Source organism: Stylophora pistillata, chromosome 12, assembly GCF_964205215.1.
Source record: "Stylophora pistillata chromosome 12, jaStyPist1.2, whole genome shotgun sequence".
In the NCBI taxonomy this organism is placed as follows: domain Eukaryota; kingdom Metazoa; phylum Cnidaria; class Anthozoa; order Scleractinia; family Pocilloporidae; genus Stylophora; species Stylophora pistillata.
The window spans coordinates 9,993,975-10,020,674 of NC_142530.1; the positions used below are offsets into that span (position 1 = coordinate 9,993,975).

Consider the following 26,700-nt stretch of genomic DNA (forward strand, 5'->3'; position numbering starts at 1 on the left):
ACGATTTTGCATATTAAATGTCATTTTCGAACCTGCTTACCGAGGCGTATAGGTGAAAACAACAGTAAAACAACATCACTTAGGACTTAATTTTCGATACACAGATCTTTGAGCTGTTTTTCGTTTATCAATAGCAGGCGATCAGTATTTGATGGGTAGATAGACAGTGGTAAAATTTAAAGAAAGGACTCTTCAAAATTCCGGCTTTGTAGCCACAACCAACAATTCGAAGCTAGTAACACTTTAATAATTGCATTTCTTGTTCACAATGCTTCGAGTCTTCATCTGTGGAGCTCACAGTGTTGGTAAAACAACCTTGGTGAACGAGGTTGGAAAAAAATTAAGCTTGCACGTGGAAGCTGAAGTCGCAAGAAAAGTCATCAAAGATTTAAACCTTCGACGAGAAGATTTCGACCCGAAGACTAATCAATCGAAGTTCGAAGAGCTTCAAGAAAAAATTCTCGAAGCGCAATGTAAAGTCGAGGAGCAGCATTCGAGAAATGGGACGCCGTACATCGCAGATCGAGGAATTGATCCATTGGTTTATTCTTTAATGTACTTGGGGGAAAATAGCATGAAAAGACTGTTGAGTTTACCGTCAAGCCAAGAGTGCGTTAACAGGTGAGCTTACCTGAGGTAAACCATCTAAAATACGAATAAGAATTTAGCTCAGTTCTTCTTTTTTCTTGATAACCGCTAGTTAAAGATTTGATGAGTAATTTGACTAGGAAAGATTCTCAAAATAAGTTTGTTTATTGTTATCATGGTTTCTTGACGATGGTGGTCTGATATCTTCAAATGACGCGAACTTCAGCGAAGCGGAAATCTCTATCACATGAATATACGTTGATACCCAGTTCCATTTATAAAATAAAGATTCATCTGATGATAACTTCACATTTTGTCTAACTGACATATTTATAGCACTGGTTTGACTCAGAGCAGATCTATTGACACAGAAAAGAAATAACTCTGTGCATTTCATGATCAAATTATTATATGCGTAAAGTGCATCTACGTATACAGAATCAATCATTCATTTTGACAGTAAACTCTGTTTTTTTCTAAGATTTATGAGACGTTCTTCCGCTATTTTTGTTTGAGTTAAATAGAAATAAGGCCAGGCGAGCTATAACGTAATTAACGATGACAATCTCTCGTCGCCTGCACCAGATTAACCAAGTCAAATCAATTGTTAATTATCTCTCGAGGTTTTAGATGTGCTTGATTTGCTCCAGAGATGTTACTCATAATTTGCATTTGAACGATTATCATTTTCTAGGATATGATTCACACAAATCTAATTTTTCCGAATATTTATGGACAGTACCTTTCCCTTTTTAAATTATTACAGTATAGTCTATATTTTACTGATTGATGGTTCATCACTAACAATCTAAGTAGACACCTCATTCACGAGTTTTTATGCGACGTTTACAGTTTCTTTGAGGAGCCCTTATGAGACTACAAAAACAAAACTTATAATCAAAAAAATTCATGCGCGAACCTTACAACTGAAGGGCCTGAAACGCCGCACAGATAGATCAAACCGCCAAGGAGTTTGTCTTTGACTGTTATTGTTGGGGCGTGACTTTCGTGGTGGCCCCGTTTACGTTTGTCAACTGACCTTACTTTGGACCTTCCCTGAAGGTCCTGCTCTGTCTTTAATTTCTAGGTTGAATATTTTCTGTTCAAAAGGAAACATCAATATTTTTGTTGTTCATTTGCGAGAGTCTTGTAAAAGTATTTGGGTTTGTGCTCCAATAAAGGAGATGCCGGCATCTGCGAATTATGGTTCGGTCTAATAGTTTTCCGCCTACCTGTTTCTCAACAAAGGGTTTTAAAAAGCAGTTAATAGAAGAATAAGTAAGTTGATTCTCGAGTGTAGTGATGGCTACGATGCCAGAATAGATTGGCTGAATCAACTGAAACTAGGCTGAGCTGTGAGGAAATACATAATATTCAAAGATCGTAACCAAACAGTTTCATCTGTATATATATTCCAATTCAGTGGGCTCGACTGTCAGATGTGAGGGAACCGTTTTTTGTAGTTCAGAGGGATTTTTAAGTTCACCGTAATAATCTTTTCTTTAATTTAGTTACAAATTGCTGAAGTGCACCCTTAAAGTGTGTCTTTTTATTTTTTTAGATGCTTCTCTGCCCACCATTTTGCGGTTGGTATTTGTAATATCATATTTGTACTAATAATACTAAGTGTATTGCCTCTTTTGTTCTTTCCAGGTACAGGACTTCCTTAGTGTTCGTGGTGCGACCCTTCCGAGAATGCTTACAGACCGATGACATCCGACTCGTGCCTAAGATGGAGGAGCTGTCAAAGTTCACAAACCTGATGGAGAAAGTTCTTCAGGACAACAGAATCCCTTTTACGGTCATCGACGTGTTAGACCTAAAGAAGAGAGTTGATATAGTCCAAGAAAAAATAATGGAACACGGAAGCCTCAAAGTTGTAACAAGAACGGATGGAACCATCTTTAATCGAGATGATTAGGTTTCCTTTCCTGTGGCTAGAAACTGTCACGTGATTTACTTCATTTTATCGTGTGTAGATGTAAGACTGTGGAAAAACGTTCACAGGGAAACATGACATGCAGTCGCGCGTTACTCACGCCTTATTGATTGACTTCATTATGACTTGTACTTCGGGTGAACTGCTCATTGCAGTCCCCCGAAAAATGTTGTAAATTAAATCGGAAGAGCCACATGATACAGATAATGTACTGTACTGTGGTTTTTGAACGAAATATTGCTTTTGTATATGGAAATTTGTTTATATCACTGACATTGCTATTGGAAGCTTAAGTTTTCAGCAGTAAAGATTTGAGACAGATGCAGCGTGCACGGGCTTGAAAGAACGCTAAGATACAAGCAATAACCCTTAGAAAATCACTGCTTCTGTTCGTTATATGTTGAAAGGGGAAAAATAGCCATCACTGTGGGTTTACCGGCACAATAAAGAGAATGTCTTTCACTTATCAGAGAAGTCTAAAGTTATTATGTTGTAATGCAATTGAAACAGAGAGATTTTCGCCGCATGGAAAATCAGAATGGGGGTTTGAAATGAGTGAGCACGGCCATCAACAGCATTATCATTAACAGTTTCCTGTCCTAAATAGATCTTTCCATGAGTCGAATTAGTTAGGGTCTCGATATTTGTCAAAATAACGATTTAGAATTTAGCTGGACGGCACGCAGAGGATACTAAATGTCCAGTTATCAAGTAACATATCTCTCCGCGCAGCTCAAAGTTTCGCTTATTATTAAAAACAATCAAATAGTTGTGTAATAATGTTAATCAGATGAAGTGTAATATTTAGTGTTCGATTTAATAGATAAAATAAACACAAAAACATAACACAACGCCAAGTGCTCGCTCTCCAAACTTTTACTCAAAACTCGAAAAACATGCTTAAGCGATATGTCAATCACTGACTATTATATATTGGCCCTAACAATCAAAAATACGAACTAGTCAGGCTGGGCAAACGATATGAGCGGATAGGTGAGATTTCATTACGAAGCTTTGTAGTTTTCGTGTTTAGTTCGCGGGCTCGATCTCGAGTCCAAGTCGAACTTTTTCGAGTAACGCACCTCTGACATTTTTCCCTTTATAGAAAAGAAAACTAGTATAAAGATATCTGCTTTCCTTAGTCAACTAGCGGCTTGCTTATAGCACTTTATATCAGGCGTGAGGAATATTTCTGTGAAAATCAACGTCAAAGTCTGGGAAGTTAGTAGCAACAGCGATGCTCAATTTAGCTTTTTGTTCTTGGGGCCCACGACTTGTGTGTTTTCTCAATTAGCCAAAAAAGAACCTTCTTGCGTTGTATTTAATGGTGTTCTCCCAAGATTGTGATTCTATTGTTAGTAAACCTGTCTGGACCCAATTCCAAATCAACTAACTTTTGATGAAAACTATATCAAACAAGACGAAATCATAGTAAGTAGTGTTCGAGTTATTATTCATTTCCTATTTACCAGCCTTAAACACATGATTGCCAGAGACGACGGCTTCCAGCGAAACCCCGATGAAAGGTAAATTTGACTTGGTGAACATTTTATTTCAGTTCAAGATTAAGAGATATATCTGAGGGTGGACTGAAATATTATCTTAGGCTATCTAAACGAATCGAACTGGAAGGTTGAGAGTGCTCTCTGAGGTGAATTATCTTTAAGTTGGTCTTAATCTTTAAAACCAGAAAAAGTTTCTTTTTGAAATGGCACTGATGAAACTGTTATTAAGTCTGACGAAAAATTTCCAGTCACGCTCAATCGCATTGTATTTGAAGATCTTCAGTCACTTTTACGCCTAAAGCTTCCCTGACTTATTTTCTGTTCTGGCTTACCAATTCTAAGTTCAGAAATAACCTCTGTCAATGATGTGTCATAGTTGTTGTGACAAGTCATGAACTTATTGCTCTGTAAGCTGCCATATTGCCATAAACATCTCAGTAAAGAAATAATTAAGTATGACGGAATTTCCTTTATTTCAATCAGCATTGCCAATGATACCAAATAATAATGTATCATCAGAAGTCGTAGAGATTCCAGAATTAAACGTTGAACCATTACCTTTTACATATCAGTTTGGTGTGTGAGGAATGAATAAAGTATTGAAATATTTATTGAATTCTTATTTGCAGTGCAAGAACATATATCGTTATTGCAAACCTCGAATTTGTCTTGCTTTACTTTTACTTTTGTTTTCTGTCACCAGCGGGGAAGTAATGGGCTCTCGAAAACTGAGAATCAAACCGAAGAGTTGGATGTGTCCTGAAATTAATCATAATTTACATCGTCATGAATAAGTTTATCACTTGTGTATGTAATCCAGCCAGCTTCGAACATCTGTGGAGGTTTCATTGTGAATAAGTTATAAAACATTTGCTGTGTTGGTAAATTCGACTGCACCATAAAAAAAAAAAAAAAATTAAAAATTAAAAAAAAAAAAAAACGCTAAAGGAGCTCTGAGAAACACAACTGCCTTCAGTTGGTAGTTTATGATAACCAAGGGTTTGTGTTATGCACAGGGAAAGGCGAGGAATGTTTGTGTGGTTTTGTCCCATAATTTTTGAAAATAATTTGCATATATATATATATATATAGCGTAAACACTTAACGGTATCTGTAGAACTTGAAGACACGGGATAAGATCGAACTTCGTAAGCTTAGAATTAAATGACTTCAGCATTATTACCACGCCAGATTTACATTAAAAGAGAAAAAATCAAACAGGTTACTTGGAACCGTGGTGTTTGTTTTTGTTTTAAACTGTGTCTTAGATAATCGAGTAAACCAAAATGAACGTAGACCAATTACACAAGCTGGGCCGCTGTGAAATGAACTGTGGCTCTTATATGCAGTTTTTAGTGATCCGGGCAGTAATCTAAGTTTAGGCCTAAAGCTTACGTTTAGTTATAAAAAGGTTAGTTCGACCGAGAACCTGTCGAATGGTTTCCTTCTACCGTTCGTTCCGCGCATGACGGATTTCTTCAACTTTGTCTGAAACTGAGGCTTATTGAGTAAAACGGATTAAAAATGTTTGTTAGACGAAAATTCAGATATAATTCAACCCTTTTTATAATGAAGCCACTTTGAAGTATCGCTGTTCCTCGTGGGTGGTGGTAGACTTCGTATGACGAACAACACAAAGAGACTGGACGCTACTCGAGCCACTTAAACCGCTCAATCTGGAATGCTGTGGTATAATTTCGAGACAAGCGTGTTTCTGATGAATTTTCTTGTTTTATTCCTTTATATCTATGAAGGAAAAGACTGGAGTCATATTTTTGCCAGATTCTACTTCCTTATATCCAACAGTAATTGATTTGTTCAACAAGCATTATCTTCAAACGAAACGTCTGCACAATGAGAACATCAGTGAACCGTTTTTTTTTAGTTGAAATAAAAACTGAATGAAAATTTTCAGAGAAAACACAAAACTTACAAAATAGAATATTGAATTGCAAAGCTGGAAGTATATGTTGCATGTGCTATGAATCATTAGTCATGAAAAACTTCCTTTACAAATCAGTAAACAAATATGTCAGATCACCGAGCAAAGATAAAAATGAAATTGTGCTGAATTAATTCTAAGTCTTCTTTTTTACAAGGGTATTATTCATGAGTGATGTTTTTAAAAACAACAACTTGAGCTAAGTCAAACAGCAACCCTAAATAACTCGATTGAAAATTTATTGGTTGAGTGAATGAATTAATGTCATCGTTCTTACTTTGAAACTTACCAGCTTCAAACATCTGTGAGGGTTTCATATATGTAAAAGCAAATGATATTTGTTTTTGGTGCTGGTTAATGCAACAGCAGCCTAACAACGCGCCAATGGATGAAGCGATATAATCATCAGTCAGGTAGTTTTTCGTTCTTATTTTTAACCTGAAATACGAAAAGTCATTTTGCCGCCCTACCAAGTGAAAGACGAAAAATTGAAAAACACTGAAACTGGCATGGGTATAAGCAAGTGACTGTTAAATTAATTTTGCTGATGATGAAATTTGAATTTTCGGTGGCAATCGTCGCTCTAACATTAAGCCACTTCACCTCACCCTCTACGATGACCAACACTTTTTATCATATATATTTCAAATCTTCTACGTTGTACTTTATGAACGTGAAAGAGATAATCGATTTGCATAGAGAGGATGACGAAAAAACATGTCGTTGACATGATTCTAGCTACTGAGAATATATGAATATCATATATTCTACCCGCGAGACATTTACACAGAAAATCACTGAGAAAAAAATGCATTAATGACATTTTGCTGAAATGAGAAAATTTTGCAGGATGCTGAAACAAGCACTTTGATAAAATAACCTCTGTTTAGTATTAGCGATCAGTGATTGTGTTGAGTAAGTCTAAGAAGGATCAATCTGGGTCCGTTTGGTCATTTGTTTGTTTTTTACCTAATGCAGGGTATTTTCATACTCACGGAGTTCGACTGAAGAGGAAAAGTAGCTTATTTTGCTTTTACAAGAGCCTAGTATAGTCGAATAAGTCGTTTTCTTTCATCTTATTTCTAGTCTAAATATTAGTTCATTGTTCACTGTCGCGAAACCTGCGGCTTCTTTTCACATCACAGAAAAGAGCGCATATTGATCAAATCAGGCTCGATCTTCGTCTCGGATTAGCATCTCTAAATGCTAATGAAACTGCATTTGAAACCGGAGCGAAGGGCTAACGCTCGAAACGTCAGCTTTTGTAATCGTTACGGTGGCCAATTTACCATTTCAACTTTGTTGATATATCCAAATTATTTCGTTACCCCCACCGACGCAGCCCCAAACAGTTTCTTTAGAAAATATCACCCTTTATGCATTTGAAACTGTTTCCCTCTACTTACAATCACCTAAATTTATGCCATGGGCGCATAACTCTTCTTAACTCAGATAAACATTTATCTATCTGAACACCAACTGTTTTAGTATCATGAGTGTGTGCTTGTTAATAAAGAAGGAAACCGCTCATTGATTACAATGTTTTCATCTTAGAGCTTATTTGATCTTGAAATTTTCAATTTTTTCTCCTGAAGATATCTTAGATTTATAGTCTAGCCATGAAGCCTGCACACTCATTCGAAAGAACAACAATCATGAAGTGTAACTTCTGCAGCCACTTTTCGAGGCAAAGTCAGCGAAAACCTGAAAAATGAACTTTTTAACAAATTGGGCAAAATGTGTGAAGAGCTTAAGTCCTTGTTTTTTATGGAGTAGCCGAAGTTGCCTGTGTGTGTTTTCATTACGTTTGCATCGCCTGTCCATAGGGAAAAAGAAAGGCATTAACCATTCGATCAGAATAGAGGAGGACACTCTGAACTGGAGTACAGAAGAACAGAAAATCAACTCACAGAAATTTTGGTGTACTCGAGTATCATTCTTACAACGAAACGCTTCAGGCTTTTGTGAATACACTAATATCGTTCTAGAATTTCCATTCTTTTGATGATCGAGAAGATACTTAACTTCAGTCTACATTCTTGTTCTCTAGGAAAGATGTTTTCTATGAAGAATTTTTGGCCTTTCACCGTGCTTCTTTGTAAGTATTATCCTTACCAGCGCATTAGGGATTTTTCAAATCTATGTACATGTGAAGTGGGTATGAGTTTTAATGGCCGGACTGTTACGTTCTTTCGGTTATTTATGAAAAAATGAACATCAATTCAATATAGGTCTTCTTTGAAAAAATAGTTTACTGTTATGCTGAGGATTAGGTCCATCAACAGTCCATCCTTACCCTTCAGTCAATATACAAGAACACTTATTTCCTAATGAGGGTGTTTCCTTGTTGAAGTTTCATGGATTTCTGAAGTACACCTCCGAAATTATATCCCACGGTTTGAAACGACTCAACTCATTCAAGTTCAAAAAGGGCAGTATGTGGAAATAAGCTTCGAAATATGGACATATGCCTCTGGAACACCTTGTGTTGATGAAGAATATCTTGAGATCCGTGATGGTTATAATCAGTCTGCCAATCTACTGGGTGTATTTTGTGGAAATGGAACTACTGGCATCCGACGATCCAGTGGGCGAAACTTGTGGTTAAAATTTTCTTCTTCTGATGGATATTGGTTTCAAAACAACTCCTACTACAGCGGCAAGGAACTGAATGAGACGAGTAAGTATTGATAGGTTTGAATTTCGTCTCCTGCTGACTGGTTTGATTGAGCGATTTCTTGTTGCCGGTTTAGCCACTCCAAACCTGAAGCTCGTACCAAAGACGCAGTTTGTCCTTTTTAAACATTCTTCATCTCTGTGGTGCCCGGCAGAAGGTGGACCAGCTCCATACATTGTGTGGAGAAAGAATGGAGCCGTTGTGCAAAACAGCACGAGTGTAAGATACTGGCTCACCATTACTGAGGAAGAAGAGAATCCAAACTACAGCTGCGAGGTGGAAACCCACAATGGACTAGACCAGAAAAACATCAGTCTTGTTATCGAAAGTAAGTCAGTAGAGGTATATTTTAATCTCAGCAGTGCTTAACTGCAATAATTTACTCCTTTTAAAATTAAGTTTTGGGCATTTTTAGTATTTTTGGGGGTACAAATCCAAGCAGCCCGTAATTGACAAGAGGGAGCTGGAACTCGGTTAGTGAGAAGTAGTATTATTCCTATGCATACACAAAAAGCTGAGAAGACATTCAAAACATATTAAATAAAACATAAACGAATTTCGTGGTTTCATTCTGCTACAAACACAACTGGTTTGTTTTCCTAGCTCTCTCGTTCGGAAAGCCATTCTTGATTCTTAGTAAAGCGAGAAATTTTTTCCATATAATAAATCCTTTATTGACCAAGCTTTTTCGGTTTAGATGACTGGATATAAGCCTTGTTCTTCTTTCCATTTTTAAGGACCTCCACTTCGTCTCTGCCCATAAAAATGGAAATAAATGACTTGGCGGCTATTCAGCCATCTTGACCTCGCGCTTAGTCAATTACGCATATCAAGTATTGCTGTTGCTGTTGTTGTTGTTTTTGTTTGACAGGGTGCCCAGAACCATGCCAATGCACTGTTCTGGAAGGTAACATAGAGGGCTTTATATCGGTAAATTGCGAAAGAAAACTGCTACACTCAGTTCCACAGAACTTACCCGGAACTACAATAAAACTGTAAGTGTTTAACTTACCAGGCTAAAGGAACGTCTTAAAGAACACTTTTGAAGCTTAACAAGCACCAAGCTAACATCTGGTTGTGATGATTTTAACCTCACAGGGTCGTATCCGAAAATCAATTGGAGGACTTACCCCCCAGAGTTTTCAGCGGGTTGAATTGGCTTAGCACACTGTAAGTACCAAATAAATTTAAAAACAAAAGAGAGGCAGACGAAAAAGCTCAAAGCTAACAACCTGTTGTGATGATTTTACTGGAACAGGATCTTGTCCAATAATCATCCAAAGGACCTGATACCTGGGCTGGGTTATTCAGAGGTGGGTTAAGATAACCCATGGTTAGTGTGAAATTTGATTTCAGATCTGAAAGCTTGAAAAGAAAACTCAGTTAAATTCCATTTGTCTACGATTTGATGATTGAATTCTCTAAAAAAAAAAAAATGGGAAAATAATCCCAAAACGGCTTTTGAACAGAGAAAGATACAAACCTGAATTAAAATCTAAACCTGGGCTAGCGCCAATCGGCCTAGTTGGAGTTTCCACCGAGTTGGATTGGCTTTACACATTGTGAGTACCAACCAAATACTGGACTGAAATGCACGGACTGGTAAAACATCCACGTAACACTCGCGCGTGGAACAGCTCTAACAATCCTGAGCGTATAAACGAAAAAGTTTAGAATCTAAATCTTGATGCATCAAGTATAGCGGTAGAAAGAATACTTCAAACTTGGTCTTACTTCGCACTTGGTCAATAACGCACATTTATAATCCAACTACACCTAGACGAGTACAAATAACGCCAAAGACGAGTACAAATAACGCCATAGACGAGTACAAATATCACGCGGTATTTGTACTCGTCTATTGTAGTACCGGTTAAACAGGTTTTCTCGCATCGCGCAAGCGAAGAATAGGATTGTAGTTACGAAAAAAAAAAAACAAATGGCGGACAATTTGAATCATTTTTCCGACGACGAAGGGTCAGAATGGCTGGCAAATATAGATCCAAGTTCATTAGATGAATCGAACGAAGAAAAACAGCTTGACGACCAGAAAATTTCTTCATTTAATGAAGAAAATAGAAACAGCAGCACAACAACGCTCCAATTCCGTTCCGCTTCGCATACTTCTGTCACGCACTCCCCGTAAATAAACATCCACGAAATTCGCCCGCACTGAAATAACAGTTTGGCGTGTTGGATAAAAAATAACTTATTAATCGTTTTGTTGTGTAGTATCGCTGAGTATTTTTACTCGTTATTTGTATTTTGACTCGCCCTACGGGCTCGTCAAAATACGGCACAACTCATAAAAATACTCAGAGATACTACACAACAAAACGTCTAATAAGATATATTAATTATGCACCATATCTATCTAGAAACAGCTTTTTCTAGGAAGAAGAATAGTTGTTGGATCGATCGACTGATGTTGATATACCCGAAGCTATGATGGCATAGCTTATCGACCGACTCCGTTAAGTTTTCGGACGATGCCACGCGAGAAACCAAAGATTCAACATAAGCAAATGCCAATTTGATATTACTAAGATGTCGTTTTAGGTCGTGTGCTATCTGCTGACGGTATCAAGCCCGAACCGAAAAAGTGCGAAGCAATCAAAGCTACGCCATCGTCTGAGAGTGTATCTGATCTCCGCTCATTTCTAGGAACGTGCAGTTATGTTACGAAATTCATCTCGAACTACATGAACATCGTGGAACCTCCAAGAAAGCTCACCTGAAATGAAAGGAAATGGTCATAGATAAAGTAGCAAAAAGAGGCATTCGAAGCTTTGAAGGAAGCATTATCTTGTGAGCCCGTTCTCGCATGCTTCCGTCTTAATGCTCCCAAGTATGTAATTTCGGATGTTAGTCCAGAAGGCTTCGGAGCTATTCTACTTTAAGCCCAAAACGGAGGCGAACGAAACGACCGGATACCGCCCAGCCCGTACTTGAAGTGACAGATATTTTTGTAAAATTTGATTTTTTGTGTCATCAACTGTAACAGCTGTAAAGTTGTGCTTACAATATTCCAGGATATTCCAGAATGTTAGTTAATAGCAGTAATGTCGGCTGGCTTAGGACGGATCTTATTTATGAGTTCAGATGAATATGAATCATCACGAATTATGTGACTAAGTGTCATGCCCGAGTGTTTTGTCACATGAGACAGGGTGTTATTTTGATGGGAATAAGAAAACAAAACGACAGGTTTTTAATCAAAGAATTTAATCTTAAAAAGTTCCCTTAATGATAGGACGGATTTTATTAATGAGTTAATCATCTCGTATGGGAGTGATTTTATTTATGAGTTGAGATGAAATTAATAATCACGCCTAGACGAGATGATAAACTCATAAATAAAATCCGTCCTACGCTAGCCGACATTACTGTTGCCATACTTAGTTATGCTGATAATTAGTGATAGATGTTATACAATGTGATAAGATAAAAACTTTTTGTATCTATCATTATATGTCTATGAATCGTTATTAAATGACGTCACGAATCTTGACAGCGTATTGGATAAACATAACTCATTCTTTTAACTCAGCTTGGACATTACAGAGTGTCTTTTGATGGATAATCATTTTCATGATACTGAACCTACTCTGTACCATTGTGGGGGTATCAATCAAGATCGTAGGTCAGAGGGTTAAGCATAATATTGCCTTGCTGCACTTACCAAACAGAATTCTTGTGTTATCATTGAATTTATATCTTTTCGGGCCTCATCGAACAATAGTGTTGGCCTCAGGCAAATCTAAGGTCTTTTTTAGCGAGATAGAAAGTTTCTTTCCATATTAGTGATAATTACAAATATTATCAAACAAATCAAAGCTAACAATTTGTTTTGATGATTTCTTCGTAATAGAGACTTGTCCAATAATCATTTGAAAGACTTCCCCCCTGGAGTTTTCGATGAAACGAGACATTTGACGAGAATGTAAGTACTAAATAAATTTGCAAACAGCAAAGGAGGCAGACTGAGTCACTCTGACTACTAAATCATCAAGGTAACACTCGTGACAGTGAAATCATTTATCTACAAGAACTTAAAGTAGAAGTTATTGAGGTGATATGATTGATTCAATCATGATTATAAATTATCGATGTGTTCTAATCATTTAGAAGTTTGTCGTGTCATGATCAGTGGAGCTCCTGCTCAGTGGCTGTAACAAGACTGACACGATGCAGACCTGTATGCCCTGCTTTGGTTTTAACAGTCATTAAAAAATAAAATAGGAAAACACATTGGAAGTTGAAGTGCACCTAGAAGAGATCCGTTAGGATTCACACGTTGTCAGAGACTAGCGCGTATCCGTCAAAGCATCTTTAAAGTTTGGAGAAACCGAAAGATACGAAAGAAAAAATCGAGGCTTTGCTGTTTCACAAATAATGAAAAGATACCCTTAGGAGTTAAGAGATGATTTTTACTCTACTAAAATTCCGCTAGATCACGGAGCCTCGATAAGGGCTTCGAAGAGGAGAAGACTGCACCACACAAACCTAAGTCTATTTGTGTTATTATGTTATTATGTTGTTGTGTGTTGTGTTGTTATCAAATTTATTGTTGAGATAACTTAGCGATATAAGGCTCGTTATCAAAAATAATGCTGTGTATATGAATTTTTTCTCCTTACCCCTGATTTTAGTAAAGAAATTTAGCAGAGATGTGAGCAAATTTAGAAATGGTCGACCAATCAAAATATTGCATTATACTTGGTGTGTAGTTGGTTCAAGGTCTATGGTTTGCATGATTTGCTGCACAATGATAAGTTCCTGTTAATGTTTCCTTGGACGGGCAAGTCAGCATCAGTAGAGTTCCCAGACTCAAATTCTAGGGCAAAACGTTATTAGCTCAAATTCTTTGGCAAAACGTTATTAGCTCCGATCAATTTTTTTCTTAACTAGTTATTATCATTAAAATTTCTCAAAAAATGCTAATAAAACGTTTTCTAATGTGGTTCACAGTTGGCTGGGAAATAACAACTTTAAAGAATTGCCTGAAGATCTGTTTGTTGGACAGGATAGAATAAGATTCTTGTGAGTAATGATCAAACCTTGGATCTTTGTAGAATCTTCTTATGTCTTATTCGCCAGTAACCAAAATGCTAGTGACGGAAAAGTACTGAATACATGTAGAATAAATCATTAATATAATGCAAGGATGAATGTTTAGTTTTTGGCGACCACGATTTTCTTGGTTGGGAATGTTTTTATACCGATGAGTCTGGCTTGACGAAAATTGTAGAATATTAAATGCTACGTAGATTGTGGCGAAAAAAATCGGTGAGCCTTGTGGTTGTACGCCGTGTAATTGTATTTTAGTTTAAGCTGTGCATTCTTTCTGTTTCGTTTTTTAAAGAAATGATTAACTTATCTCTTCCCACACGATAGGCGGATGAAAGGCAATCAGTTACAACAGCTACCACGAAACATATTTAAAGATTTGTCGAACATAGAAGAACTGTAAGTTCTATTTTTATTATTATTTTTGAAACAACTCTTTGAGTTCGTCACTTTTATCGTTTAACCTATTGGAAGAACAGTTTGCCATAGAATACAGGTAATCCTAAAGGCAGCTCTTGCTTTGATTGACATTTAAAAAAACTATGTGGAAGTCAGTGGAGGTTTGCAATTGTTTGCCAGTCGAAAGTGTTCTGCCTTATCGAAAATTCAGTAACTTGGCACTCAAGTACATTACTTCGGCGCTAAGAAAGGTGGGACTAAGAACGTCAAGTTTGCATCTCCGACCCTCTATATTTGAGAACGTATTGCTAGAGCTAAAATTGGACGAAAGTTTTCAATGGAAATACAAAAGCTAATGATGAAATCCAACCCAACGTCATTATTTAATTCTTCAATTAATTGGAACTGATTAAGTTTCTCCTCGAATCGGCGTCAAGAAAAAAAACCCTAGTTTTATTACGCTGATGAAGAATTCAACTAACTACCTCTGAGACAATATACATCAGGTATCGGTCCATATAGAAACGTCAAGCACTCCACGCGAGGCAACTTTGCTTGTGATAGCTTTCTATAACTTTAAGAAAACGCTACTTTATCAAATTGCTACTTTTCCGGTTAGTAAACAGGATTTTGTTTTTGGTAATTACCTTGTTACCTCGTACTTCATTGACAGGGACCTGTCCTACAACAAGTTGCAGACACTGCCTGAAGGCTTTCTTAATCATAGTACTAGGCTGAGGGAACTGTAAGTGGGACTTCTTCTGTCGCAATACAATATATTAGCATTGTGATTTTCATTACATTAGTTACAGTAAATTTTTCGTTCAAAACACTTTTATCGTTTTTGTTTATCTAGTTTACTTTTGCTAAAACTTGATATCTATACTTTTAGAGATTTGTACAGGCTTTATTGCTACGCTCATTACAATACTAAAAGATACCCTTCTATGATTGTAAAGTAATTGTAATTTCCAAACGCCAATATCGCATTTTGTTAAATTTTTCAGCTCCGTATATTACATTTCTGGTGTTCTGATGGTTTCATTTATCTCAGTTAATAAGCTTCTGTAGTCCATTAGCTGTTTTTCCTCGTGCGCGATTGGTCTAAACGCATCACCTGATTGAATATTCTCTTGCTAAAACTGGGTAATATCCTCGGATATTCCCCAAGAGATATTCCCCAATGTTTCAACCTTAAATCTGTCTTTTATCTATATAAAAATGTTTGTTTAAACTTGAACTCAAGATAAAGGTGCGAGTTATAGAAGAAGGGACATATTTGTTTGTTGTTAAATTCGTACACAGAAAACAAAACACGAACGTAACGAACTAAACATTCAGTAACGGGAGTTTTTTCGCTCTAATCTTGACTTGAACACCACAAGCGAGAAACCGTCTTTTTCAGTCTTCATCGAAAAAGTCAGAAAAAAAAATGGTTGTCAGTGCGCTGCGAGGATCTCTAAGAGTGACGCCGATACGTCGCGGGAGCTCCATGGATGAGGTGCTCGAAAAGGTTTTTATAGCAAATCTCGATGAAGTATGCTGATGTTAACTTCCGACCGCCGCCATCTTTGCGCCCCTCAGAATGATGCAAACTTGGTATCTCCTCAACTGAAAACCCTTGTAAATTTGATTGAAACATTTTTTCAAGTATCTCCCGCACGAAACATCGCACAGACCTTGATGTCTGCGAGACTATCCGTTTGAATATTCATTTTCTCTTATCTCTTCGATTCTTGACTTTATTTCTTGAATGATTTTGGTGATGGTGTGATAAAACCGGCAATAGTTATTTTTGGTGATTGTTTCCCTTTCACGATGCAGATTTCTGAACAACAATAACTTAAGGAAGTTGCCGTCTAATTTTTTACCCATGTTAGCACAGATGGCTAATTTTTCAAATCTGTAAGTAAAGTCGTTTGATTATTTGGTATTTTCACTGAAGCAAAACTGGTTCAGAAGCTTTTTTAGAACGCACGATTAACCTTGGTCCCTTGGTCCTTTAGGCAATTAGGTTTTATTTTTCGGATTCATAGGCAAACGTAAACAAAATCTTCCGATTCTGAAATTCAAGACTACGACTCTGTTGATGATAACGCCTGTAATTACAATAAATGATGCAACAGCGTTACTGCAGCTTGCGACCCCTTGATTTCTTTACATAGGATATATTCAGATATGACATCTTTTGGCAATTTCTTTAATAACATATGATATGATCTTCAGAACTGAATTACTGCGCTACTGTATATTTACTATATGTACTTTCCTTTGGAATGGCACTATAAGTTGAAAGTTATAGGCGGCAGTAAGAAAAACATTTCGAAAACAAAATGAGTGTGTCTCTCCCCAGAACCTTAGACTTCAACAAACTGGAGACGCTGCCTCATGATATCTTCAAGTTTCACAAACTCTATGATTTGTACGTAACTTGCTCCGAAGCTTACAAATTATCGATGTGATGTTTGTTGTTGTTGTTGTTGTTGTTGTTGTTTCTCTCTCTCTCTCTCTCTCTCTCTCTCTCTCTCTCTCTCTTTCTCTTTCTATTTTAAATTTTTGTTGAGGTTTTTTATAATAGCTATGCTAAGAGTGGTTACTCCAAAAAAGGAAGGGGTATTCCACAATAGGACATCAAAAAATATTGTGTGCAGAATATGGCTATAATGTTTAAAATATCTGGAAAGGTGATGTTTCCAAAGATGTAGGGGGTAGAAGGCTACATTTGCTGAGCTCATGCGTGAAAATCGTTCGACTGCGAAGACAAAAAAAAGTGGTTTTGAGCACTTTTTTTAAATCTAGTCGAGTTAGGTGACTAGGGATGATGTTTCTAGCCAACTTCAATTACTTATCACCTTTTATGTTTAACAAAATAGAAATAAAAAGCTTTCTAAAATGGTTCACAGGTGGCTAGGAAATAACAACTTTAAAGAGTTGCCTGAAGATCTGTTAGAGGGACAGAATCAATTAAGATACTTGTGAGTAATAATCAAACTCATATCTTTGAATCTTAGCTCTTTGAATCTTGGTTCTTCTAAGAATCTTCCATGAATTTCGTGCACGAGAATGTATCGACAGCAGTGGGTCTCATGGTAAATGTCCACGTACATCTTTTTCTATAATGGAGCAGCTCTCTAGCTGCCCCGTCTTTCGTTTGTGTTTTAAACAAAAAGCTATATTATTTCATCTCTTTTTTTTTTTCTTTAAAGAGAAGAGTAATATTTCCTTTTCTCACTTGCTAGGCGGTTAAGCGGCAATCAGTTAAAGGAGCTACCAAGAAACATATTTAAGCATTTGCCTGACTTGGAAGAATTGTGAGTTCAGTCTTATATATACCTTTGAAACATCCCTTTAAATTCATCATCATTTATGATTTCAATTTAATATCGTAGAAAAAAAATATCTCAGGCATCGGTTTGTGTAGAAAATTCAATGTTAATAAGCGCGCCGCTTGAGGCAACTCAATGCGTGAAAAGTTTTTAATCGACTCGTTACTTCATTTGCAGGGACTTGTCCTACAACCAGCTGCAGAAGTTGTCTCGGGATGTTCTCAGTAATAATGTTAAGCTGAAGAAACTGTAAGTAGGACTCTTTTTATTGCAATCAGCAACTTTGACTTTTGTAACACCGGTAGCAGTTCCAAACGACTTACTCCTAGATGACAGTCTTCTATTTTTCTTTATCTCGTTTAGTTCTGCTTCAACTTGAGGTACTTTTAGAGAACCTGAGAGGTTTTATTGCTGAAGTTTCAACTATGTTTAAGAGCCATCTTTTAATGATTACTGCACATTGATGATTCCTTCCCACTTTTGCCAGTGATAATGTGCAAATTTGACGGTTAAACCCATTAAACTTGACTAGTTTAACACTGACTGGCTAGCATACGTATATATGCCTTTTCCTGATGAATGGGGTTGGGAACTTGGTTTATAAAGGTTCGCTCAATCTATATTCCATTTCCGTTAAATAGGGATGTTTCAAATAACAATCTCCAATGTCTGCCGTGGGATGTCTTCAGAAATGTTACTCAGCTAAAAATGCTGTAAGTGGCATCCGTTCGATGTGTATTAAAATAGACACAGGGTTAAGGTAAAGTTTCTCCTCCTGTCATTTTTCATCACCTCTGATCCTTTGCTTTCTGTTTCTGCATTTTTTTTCTTCAGCTTTTTGTCCAATAACAAACTTCGGCATTTGCCAAGTTTCCGAAATCTTTCCCAACTGGCAATATTGTAAGTACTTTGCGTTCGTGATTTAAACTTTGTGCAACTGAAGATGATGATAGGGCTGTACGTATGCCTCATCGTTATCTTCAGTCTATGGTCTCCACAGGTTACCTTATGAGGGTCTGTGTTCCGCTGTGATTCTAAAAGGTTTCGCTAAAGCTGTGATTGTCGCCTTTTGAAGATTCGTTTCCTCAGCGATCTTTTGTTCTACGGCGCTCGTTTTGCTATGTTTCGTAATCTCGGGCATCGTTCTTACATTTTAATCCAATTGTATGCCCCCTACTGATGCTTTCGATTTGGATTGAAAAAAAAATGTTGCGGCCGGCGTCTTCTGTAGGCGAACTCTGAAAAGAGGTGGGTTTACGTTTTAGCGAGCTGGGAGACTGCAATGTTCCTTGATTCTGTCCAAAATCGATCTCCCAGTTTCGCTGAAGTAGACTTTACCGCATTGACAGTAAATTCAGAGATTCTCATAAACTAAAACTGAGTTTACCCGAAAATGACAAAGCAGCCATTTTTTTTAAGGCGAAAGTTTGTTTTAGGATACTTATTGCAGGCGAAAGCCAAAATGCGCACCACTCTTTATTTAATCAAAAGAGACTAAAAATAAACTCTCACCTCAGAATTTGAAAGGTATCGTATATCGTTATGTTCAGAAACGCTCAAGCAATATTTAGCTAAAATAACTGTATGTTGCCATGATTTCAGTCTCTTACAGTTGTGTAAATGATCATATGCTTTGACTGAGACACTTAGGGGGTCCCTCCAGTTTGGTTTGTCACAAGGTGAAGCTATTACCTCATATTTATTGTGTAGATACACGAGCAACAACAGCCTCTCGACTCTGGCTTCTGATCAGTTCCAGGGATTGTCAAATCTAAGAGACTTGTGAGTACATAAATTGACTCTTCTCCCTCTAGTTTATAATTGACCTCTGGCCTGTTTTCCGTAGTACAAATAAAGATAAGTAGCTGGAAACATTTTTTGGATGGAAACCATAACCATTTTGGCAACTTCTTGAAGCATAAAACACAATCTTTTCATCTTCTTACTTTGTACTAAATAACGAGAAATGTTTTCTCCGTGTTAAATCACGGCCGCGGCTTTAAAATGCTTTCTTAATATTTTTCAATCTCGGATAGTAACTAAGGATATCAGAACAGATGACCAGTGGAATAGACATTAAACCCTCTTTAAATTTTATACACAAGAATCTTTCTTTCTTCCAAAGAGTTAATACACCCATCATATTGACGATGATCAACGTTCTTGTTGTTAAAGGGCTGTTTACAACAACAAAATCCAGTATCTGCCACCAAGGGTTTTCGAAGGCGCTAAAAACTTGCTTTCTATGTAAGTAGCTGTTGCGTATCTTTCATTTAATTGCCTAGATCCAAATATAGGGGAACTAAAAGGGACCTCGTAAAATAATTACGTTGGTCTCTCCCAGCATCTTTCCCGTACATTATTTGTTAATAGTCAACCGAACTCTCTTCACCATATTTTTCTTGTTTTGCAGGAACTTTCATCTAAACAACATCCCCACCTTGAATAACGTTATATTAAAAGATGTAGCACCAAATATTCAATTCCTGTTAGTATGCACAAGATAATATCGTTGCTATCTCGGTCTCCTGAGTTTTATTACCCCGTTTTATTATATGGCTGTGTCTCACAAGGACTGGGAACTACCGAATTCACTAATTTGATTGGCTGAAATTAATATTGAAAGCGGTCTAGATTTTCCCATCTAGACCGGCATCTAGACCGGTCTAGAAAACAAAAGGTACAAAGAATATAAAAAATTGGCCTATAAGACACAGCCATATAATACACGTCTTATTAGCCGGGCTAGGTCGGTCTGTATGGGAGAATCTTGACCTCTGTCGCTGGTATAGACCTCACTGCGTTCGGTCTGTACTGGCGACCTCGGTCAAAATTCTCCCATACAGACCTCTCGCTTGGTTAGAACTAAGATAATTTGGATATATCAACAAAGTTGAAAAGGTAAATTGGCCACCGTAACGATTACAAAAGCTGACGTTTCGAGCGTTAGCCCTTCGTCGAAGCGAATAATAAGAACTAAGTCTTGAAACGCTTAGCTTCAGCAATACGAACCAATTTAAGGTACTCTGAGAGCATTTTTCGGCTGTCCTAAACCACTAGATGCCTCTCGACTTTTATGAAAATTAAATCACCTGACTTTGACTGAGTTCCTCGTTATATCGTTGAAAAGAAGGAGAAAATGAGCTACGACAATGAGCATTTATATATACTTTATCTAATTTGATTTCATTCCCTTAATTTTCAGGTACTTTCACAACAACGAAATGCGAGAATTACCTGAAGGTTTCTTCTCAAATATGAAGGACTTGACAACATCGTAAGTCAGCTAAAATATCTTTCACGCCTTGTCAGGGTCTCAAGTGATGCAGAATTTCATCTTGTTTTTAAACAACTTAACGCTACGAAACCACTTAGTAGCCTTAGTACCTAATTTCTGTGACTATCACAGGTTCCCTTTTTTTACCCCTCTATCATAGTGCAACCCCCATTTAAAGCCGTATGTCTTTTTCTGTGATTTAAATGAGCGTTTTCGTTTTATTATATCAATCGTAGGACTGTAGACACCAATCTTATGTGCTGCCATTTGACTAAAGAAGACGCGGATTGCGATTTCGTTTACGTCGACAGCTTCGCAAATTGTGAAAGTATGTTTCGCAATCCAGCTCCAAGGAAGTGCATTTGGGTGATTGGAATTCTTTCGTTGGTTGGAGCTGTTTTTGTTATTGTGTGGCGGCTGATGTTCAAGGAGAAGAAGAAGAAAAACAAGATCCAATCTATCATGTTGATGCATTTGGCGGGGTCAGATGGACTGATGGGTGTCTATCTCATCATTGTAGGTGTGATGGATGCCATTTGGTCAGGGCAATATTTCTTGCACGACTTTCCGTGGCGTTCAAGTCTGTCATGCCAGATAACAGGTGCCATTGCATTGTTATCTTGTGAGGTGTCAGTGATGCTGATTGCTATGCTGTCTGCCGACCGGGTTAAAAATATTGTGTTCCCCTATCGTGGTAGGTCACTCTCATGCAAGGTAACCCACCTTTTGTGCATCATTATTTGGATCATCGGTTGCATTATTGCATTTCTTCCCACGGTGGGCTACGATTATTTTGGTAAACCCCAGAAAGGTCACCATTTCTATGGCAGGTCAGTTGTGTGTTTGCCACTGCAGCTTTCATCAGACAAACCGGCGAGGTGGGAGTACTCGGTTGCCATGTTTGTGGACATAAATTTTTCTCTTGTTTTCTCTGTCATTATTGCCTATACGATGATATTGTATAATTTCTACGCTTCAAGTCGGCGTAGGGCTCAGCAGGTGACAAAAAGTGAGAAGAAAGCCAGGTCAAATACAGCCCATAGAAAAAGAGAAACCGCGATCGCCAAAAGGGTGTTCGTTATCGTCCTTACCAACTGTCTCTGCTGGCTTCCTATCGGGGTGATTGGAATGAGGTCTCTCTTGGAAAAGTCCTTCTCAACACCTGGTGACTTGACTGTCTGGATAGCAGTATTTGTTCTACCCATAAACTCCGCCATTAATCCCATTTTGTACACCTTCTCTACGCCACAGGTATGAACAATTTCTCTGGGTGGTAAATATGCTCATTGTTCTCTATAAACGTCCAGTTTCTGATGCCAGATCAACTGAGATAGGGACACCTATATTTGTACGTTGTGCGGACCACCAAGAATATTGAATGACCCAGTTCTCATGACCTGGAAAGTCAGCATCGCGGAAAAGACTATTTGGCATAACAATATTATGGCTCTCTTTCTTAATGGGAGTTCAGAATCTACATTTGTCTTGATTACTCTTAATACACTCCCACAACTTGAATTGAGTAAATGCCGAAAAAGTCAAGTTACTTGTGGGTTTCACGGCATGGCACAATTAAATGGGGTTGTAGCCACAACCATCTTTCTATACTTCTAGTTAGATTGGTTAATAGTTTTTAAAGAGTAGTGCGTGGAAAAAACTGAGATATTTACCATTCCGTCTGCTACAATATAGGTTCGAGGCATCCTGAAAACCAGATTCAGACCGCTCTGGAGTTATTTAATTGCAAAGTGTCGACGGAATCAAAACAACGAAGGTAATACTATCGAGTAATTAACCCTCCAGGATAAGGATTTTGATTAAGCTGAGCTAAGCTATCATCTCAGAAGCCACCAGGTGTAATTAGTCTTTTCATCCTCGAGGAAAATTTACATTTGACGAGTATGCTGGCGTTTCATGTCAGAGGATTACCCTTGCTCCTTCCGCATAAATGAGGGTGGTAAAGGGTATTTTGGCGATCCGTGAATGGCCCATTTTTTTCCTGTGAAACGTGATATGGTTTTTTTGGGTGAATCGTGATTTCATGAGTAGTCGTAAGCCGTGATTTTCAAAACTTATTCTCCGTGAAATGAGAAAGAAGTATTTAATTCGTCGTGAACCGTGATTTTGGTTGTGGTTTCGACAGTAATGTTATTTCCCGTGAATTGTGAAAGGACCAATTTATTTTCCGTGAAACGTCACGGAAACCATCCCTTTACCACCCTCATTAATCAACTTAGAGAATTGCTAATCTTGTGGGACGGGATGTTATTCCATCGCAGTTGACTACGTCACATTGTTAAAGGTTTCCAGGCCTCAAACTGGAATAGACCGCACTTTCTGGTAGTTTGCTAGACAGGTGTAATATCCCACGCGGAAGGTTGGGAGAAAACGAGTACGAGCCAGATAAACATTTCTGGGGTGCAACCTTACTAGCATTCCGCCCAGCGAAGGAATTGGCGATACTCATTGTTGCTTCAAACCTCAAACCGCTAAAACCGAGGAAAGCTCCAAAATTATGAGCTGTTTGGTGCGGAAGCTGCTTTAACCTTTCGAGAACATTTTGACTACCGACACTGTGGATGAACTCTTATCACTTTTGACTACACGCCTAGTAAAAGAAACTTGTGCCAGGAGGCATATAAAATGACACTTCCCAGCATCCCAGCAGTTAACACTTATCATCTCTAATAAATTGACTGAATTAATCATATTCTGACTTGTGGATGATTCCTTTGTAATGAAAAGATTTTTTCAGGAAATCGCAAAAATTGTTAAAATCCTTTAGAAAATACCTTGTCATATTTATCACTCTTTCATTTGACGTAGAGCCTATTTTTCCCTAATTGTCATTACGAAGATAATTGAGGAGAATTTGCTACCTTTCTATAATCAAGAAATGGATAAATATTCTAGTCTTCTCGGATAAGGACGAATAAACCGTAGGCCCCATCTCCTGCAGGGTTAGGGGTAGGAAACGTTAATTTCCCGCGCACGAGATTACTGTGTCATGGATGTCCTCCTCTGGGTGGGATGGGTGGGAATTGGTGCTGAAACACCCCTATGGGGAGTTATCAATTAACCTATGTGTGTATGTATATTCATTTGCGTGAGTTAACGAATGTCATTTCTTCCTTCCTTCAGGTCAAGAAAAGGGCATAGAAATGAATGTCATGGAAGAAGGTACGCAGAAATTTGGCCAGAACTAGAATACATCTACATTTATTAGTCTTGTAAAGGGGGGCCATCACGCAAGACATAAAATAACAATTATAATTAACTAAATGAGATAAAAAATGTAAAGATAAATGATATGTATATATATATATACATATGTTAAGAATAGAGTGGAGACGGATTAAACTTAGGTCAAAACGTCACTCTGACTTGTGTTCACATGCTTGTCTTTTAACAACAACTTGTGTTATATCCGTTCCTTTTTTTTTTTTCACAGTCCAAAACCAGGAAGATGTGGAAAGCGATGACAGTGATGAAAAATCCGAAGATGAACGAAGTGACCATCAGCAACAAGCAAAACCAGGTGACCATGGAGAACCCGCTGAACAACAGGAAGGTGAAACTGGAGGACAAGAGCAACCAAAAGAAGACCATGATGGGCATGAAGAGAAGAAAGATAAACCTGATCAACAAGGAACAAAAGGGGATCATGAAGAAAGTGAACAGCAGCACGTGGAAACTGATCGAAGAAAACCAAAGGTAGACCCTAAACAATGCAAAGAGCAGAAAGTTGAACCTGTAAAGAGGAAAGGACAAAAAGAGGATCATGGGAAACCTGAAGAGCAGCAGGTTAAGCTTGGACAGGAAAAAGCATCCAAAGGAGGATCGAAAGAGAAAACCGAGGAAGACACAGATGATGAACCATTAGAACACGAGTTGCTTATTGTTGATAAAGGTGAGTGAATCTCTCTCTCTCTCTTATCACCACAAAAGAAGCTTTTGAAATATTTCTATTGTTAAATGGATAAAAAGGTAAGAAACAATCTTTACTTATTATTCTTAGCACAAAATTTCTAGCATTCTGTTTTGGAGAAAATGACTAATGAGTTGTTTTCTATTTTTCGTATCAGAACAAGACAGACAGGATGACAATATATCAGAAGGCTCAGGGTGAAAATCTCCAAGGGCACAACTGGCCACGTTTGATGATGACCATGACCTCCACGAGTTCATGGATTTGCTACAAGAAACAATTCTGTAACTGGCAGCACTGCTCGATGCCTTCTCTATCAAACTCCTGCTGAGTAAGCCGTTTCAGTAATAGAAGAATGCAACATTTTCTCCGGTTATTTATCTCAAGGAGTTGGTTTTAATTGTTCCTTAGAGTTTTCGGTTAAGCAGTAACACCAGGTTTGATGTAGAAATACCTTAAAAAGTCGATATTTCTCTTAGCATTACTTCAGTGCTTTACATGAATATCCAAGTATGTGTCTTAAAGCGTAGCATATATGTAATTGATATATAGCAGATGTTAGTGTATGGGATTGCCTCAGTAGACTTAATGAAAGATAGCATGTCATTTTGGCCGAGCAACAAACATGCTGACTTGGCTGTTATAACATAGGAGAGATAATGTTACAAGCTAAGCTTTCTTCTCTAACCAGTTGTCAAAATTTATATAAAATCTCAGTTTCTCCCTAGTATGATTAATTTTGATCTCATCAAGACATTACAAGGGAAAAAAAATTGTAAGTAGAGGATAAATTGAAAAAAGGCTTGCTCACATTAGAGATGTGCTCTCAGAAGCATGAAAAAGGAAGATTTTCCTGAAAACTACAAACAAAAAAAATTCATAGACCTTATGTTTTGAAAATATAAAAAATGACTGGTAGAAGCTGACTCGATATATCTATTAATTTCTAAGAGTTTTTCTTCGTAGACATTAAGATGTTTCTCTCGATATTTTATAAACTACCTTAAAAATAGTACCGAAAGTGTGCTAATATTTAAATTGAAGCCTTTCTTTCAATTGTCACTGAAATATATAATAGACTATGTTGTGCCATTAAGTAACATGGGTAAAATTAATTGTTGTATTTAAAGGTGATACTTCAGTTCAATCAGTGTAAAATGTCTTGAGACTCGATTTGTATCGAAGTGTTAATTCCAAGGAAAATGTAATCGTTACGGTGGCCAATTTACCATTACAACTTTGTTGATATATGCAAATTATGAGATATTCTCTAATTTGTTAAAATGAATCAAATCTGTTTAAAAATTGTTTGTAGCTGAAGATTGGAGAATGTATTATAGATTATCATGTATTCAGTAACTGATTGATGAATTATTTAACCTATATTCAATGCTCTCTTGACAAGTTATTCAGTGGTAATTGGCTTTGTTATTCAACAATGTTAAGCCATAGATGATGTATTTACCCCATTGCACACATCTTTGCACGTTATTTACTAGGTGGCCTCGTTGTCTAACAGGGTTGAGCCATCAATGATGTATTTATCCAACTCCACATATATACTAAGTGCACTGGTCAGATATGTGAATCTGCCGCATTCATTTTTTCAACCTTGTTGTTATAATCTAAGACTTGTAGCTGGAGACAAGAGAACAAGTTACCGACTATTATACATTAATATATTTAATTTATACCATATTAGCATTTTATTTACTAGGTGGCATCATTGTACAACAATGTTGAGCCATAAATCGTATTTACCCCATTGCACATATATATTAGGTGCTCAGGTCAGATAATGTATGGATATCTGGCTCAAATATTTACTCAAACTTCTTGTCATTATGTAAGACTAAGTCTAATTTTTGTAGAGGCTTGTGCAAATGCAAGGGAAGAAGGTATTACAGTCGAAATAAAATGCTAGAGCAGTAGGACACATTTTAAAATGTTCTGGGAACTAATGACAGCAAGAAATGTTGCATGTTTTCAAGCCAATGTGGTGCCCAATAAAACAATGGTAAATAAATTTGCAGTCGTCAGTTTATTCTC

The 26,700-nt window shown here is 37.3% G+C and overlaps 2 protein-coding genes across 2 annotated transcripts; both read left to right on the forward strand.

Annotated features, from left to right (window-relative positions):
- Positions 1-19: 19 nt before the first annotated feature.
- Positions 20-3,378, forward strand: LOC111333192 (uncharacterized). Its single transcript, XM_022938727.2, has 2 exons — positions 20-621; positions 2,242-3,378. The coding sequence occupies exons 1-2, from the start codon at positions 269-271 to the stop codon at positions 2,507-2,509; spliced, it is 621 nt and encodes a 206-aa protein (XP_022794462.2). The 5' UTR covers positions 20-268; the 3' UTR covers positions 2,510-3,378.
- Positions 3,379-6,276: 2,898 nt separating this feature from the next.
- Positions 6,277-26,677, forward strand: LOC111333180 (uncharacterized). Its single transcript, XM_022938711.2, has 26 exons — positions 6,277-6,387; positions 8,025-8,072; positions 8,328-8,654; positions 8,728-8,979; positions 9,523-9,646; positions 9,750-9,821; positions 12,523-12,594; positions 13,623-13,694; positions 14,049-14,120; positions 14,794-14,865; positions 15,945-16,025; positions 16,474-16,542; positions 17,024-17,095; positions 17,360-17,431; positions 17,624-17,695; positions 18,088-18,159; positions 18,281-18,346; positions 19,157-19,228; positions 19,622-19,693; positions 19,860-19,934; positions 20,652-20,723; positions 20,960-21,974; positions 22,416-22,497; positions 23,865-23,903; positions 24,175-24,633; positions 24,809-26,677. The coding sequence occupies exons 1-26, from the start codon at positions 6,363-6,365 to the stop codon at positions 24,850-24,852; spliced, it is 3,570 nt and encodes a 1,189-aa protein (XP_022794446.2). The 5' UTR covers positions 6,277-6,362; the 3' UTR covers positions 24,853-26,677.
- The last annotated feature ends 23 nt before the right edge of the window (positions 26,678-26,700 follow it).

Coding starts and splice junctions, on each gene's coding strand:
- LOC111333192 (XM_022938727.2), top strand. CDS start 269: ATGCTTCGAGTCTTCATCTGTGGAGCTCACAGTGTTGGTAAAACAACC. Junction 622..2,241: donor AGCCAAGAGTGCGTTAACAG/GTGAGCTTACCT, acceptor TGTTCTTTCCAG/GTACAGGACTTCCTTAGTGT.
- LOC111333180 (XM_022938711.2), top strand. CDS start 6,363: ATGAAGCGATATAATCATCAGTCAG. Junction 6,388..8,024: donor GCGATATAATCATCAGTCAG/GTAGTTTTTCGT, acceptor CTTGTTCTCTAG/GAAAGATGTTTTCTATGAAG. Junction 23,904..24,174: donor AATGAATGTCATGGAAGAAG/GTACGCAGAAAT, acceptor TTTTTTTCACAG/TCCAAAACCAGGAAGATGTG.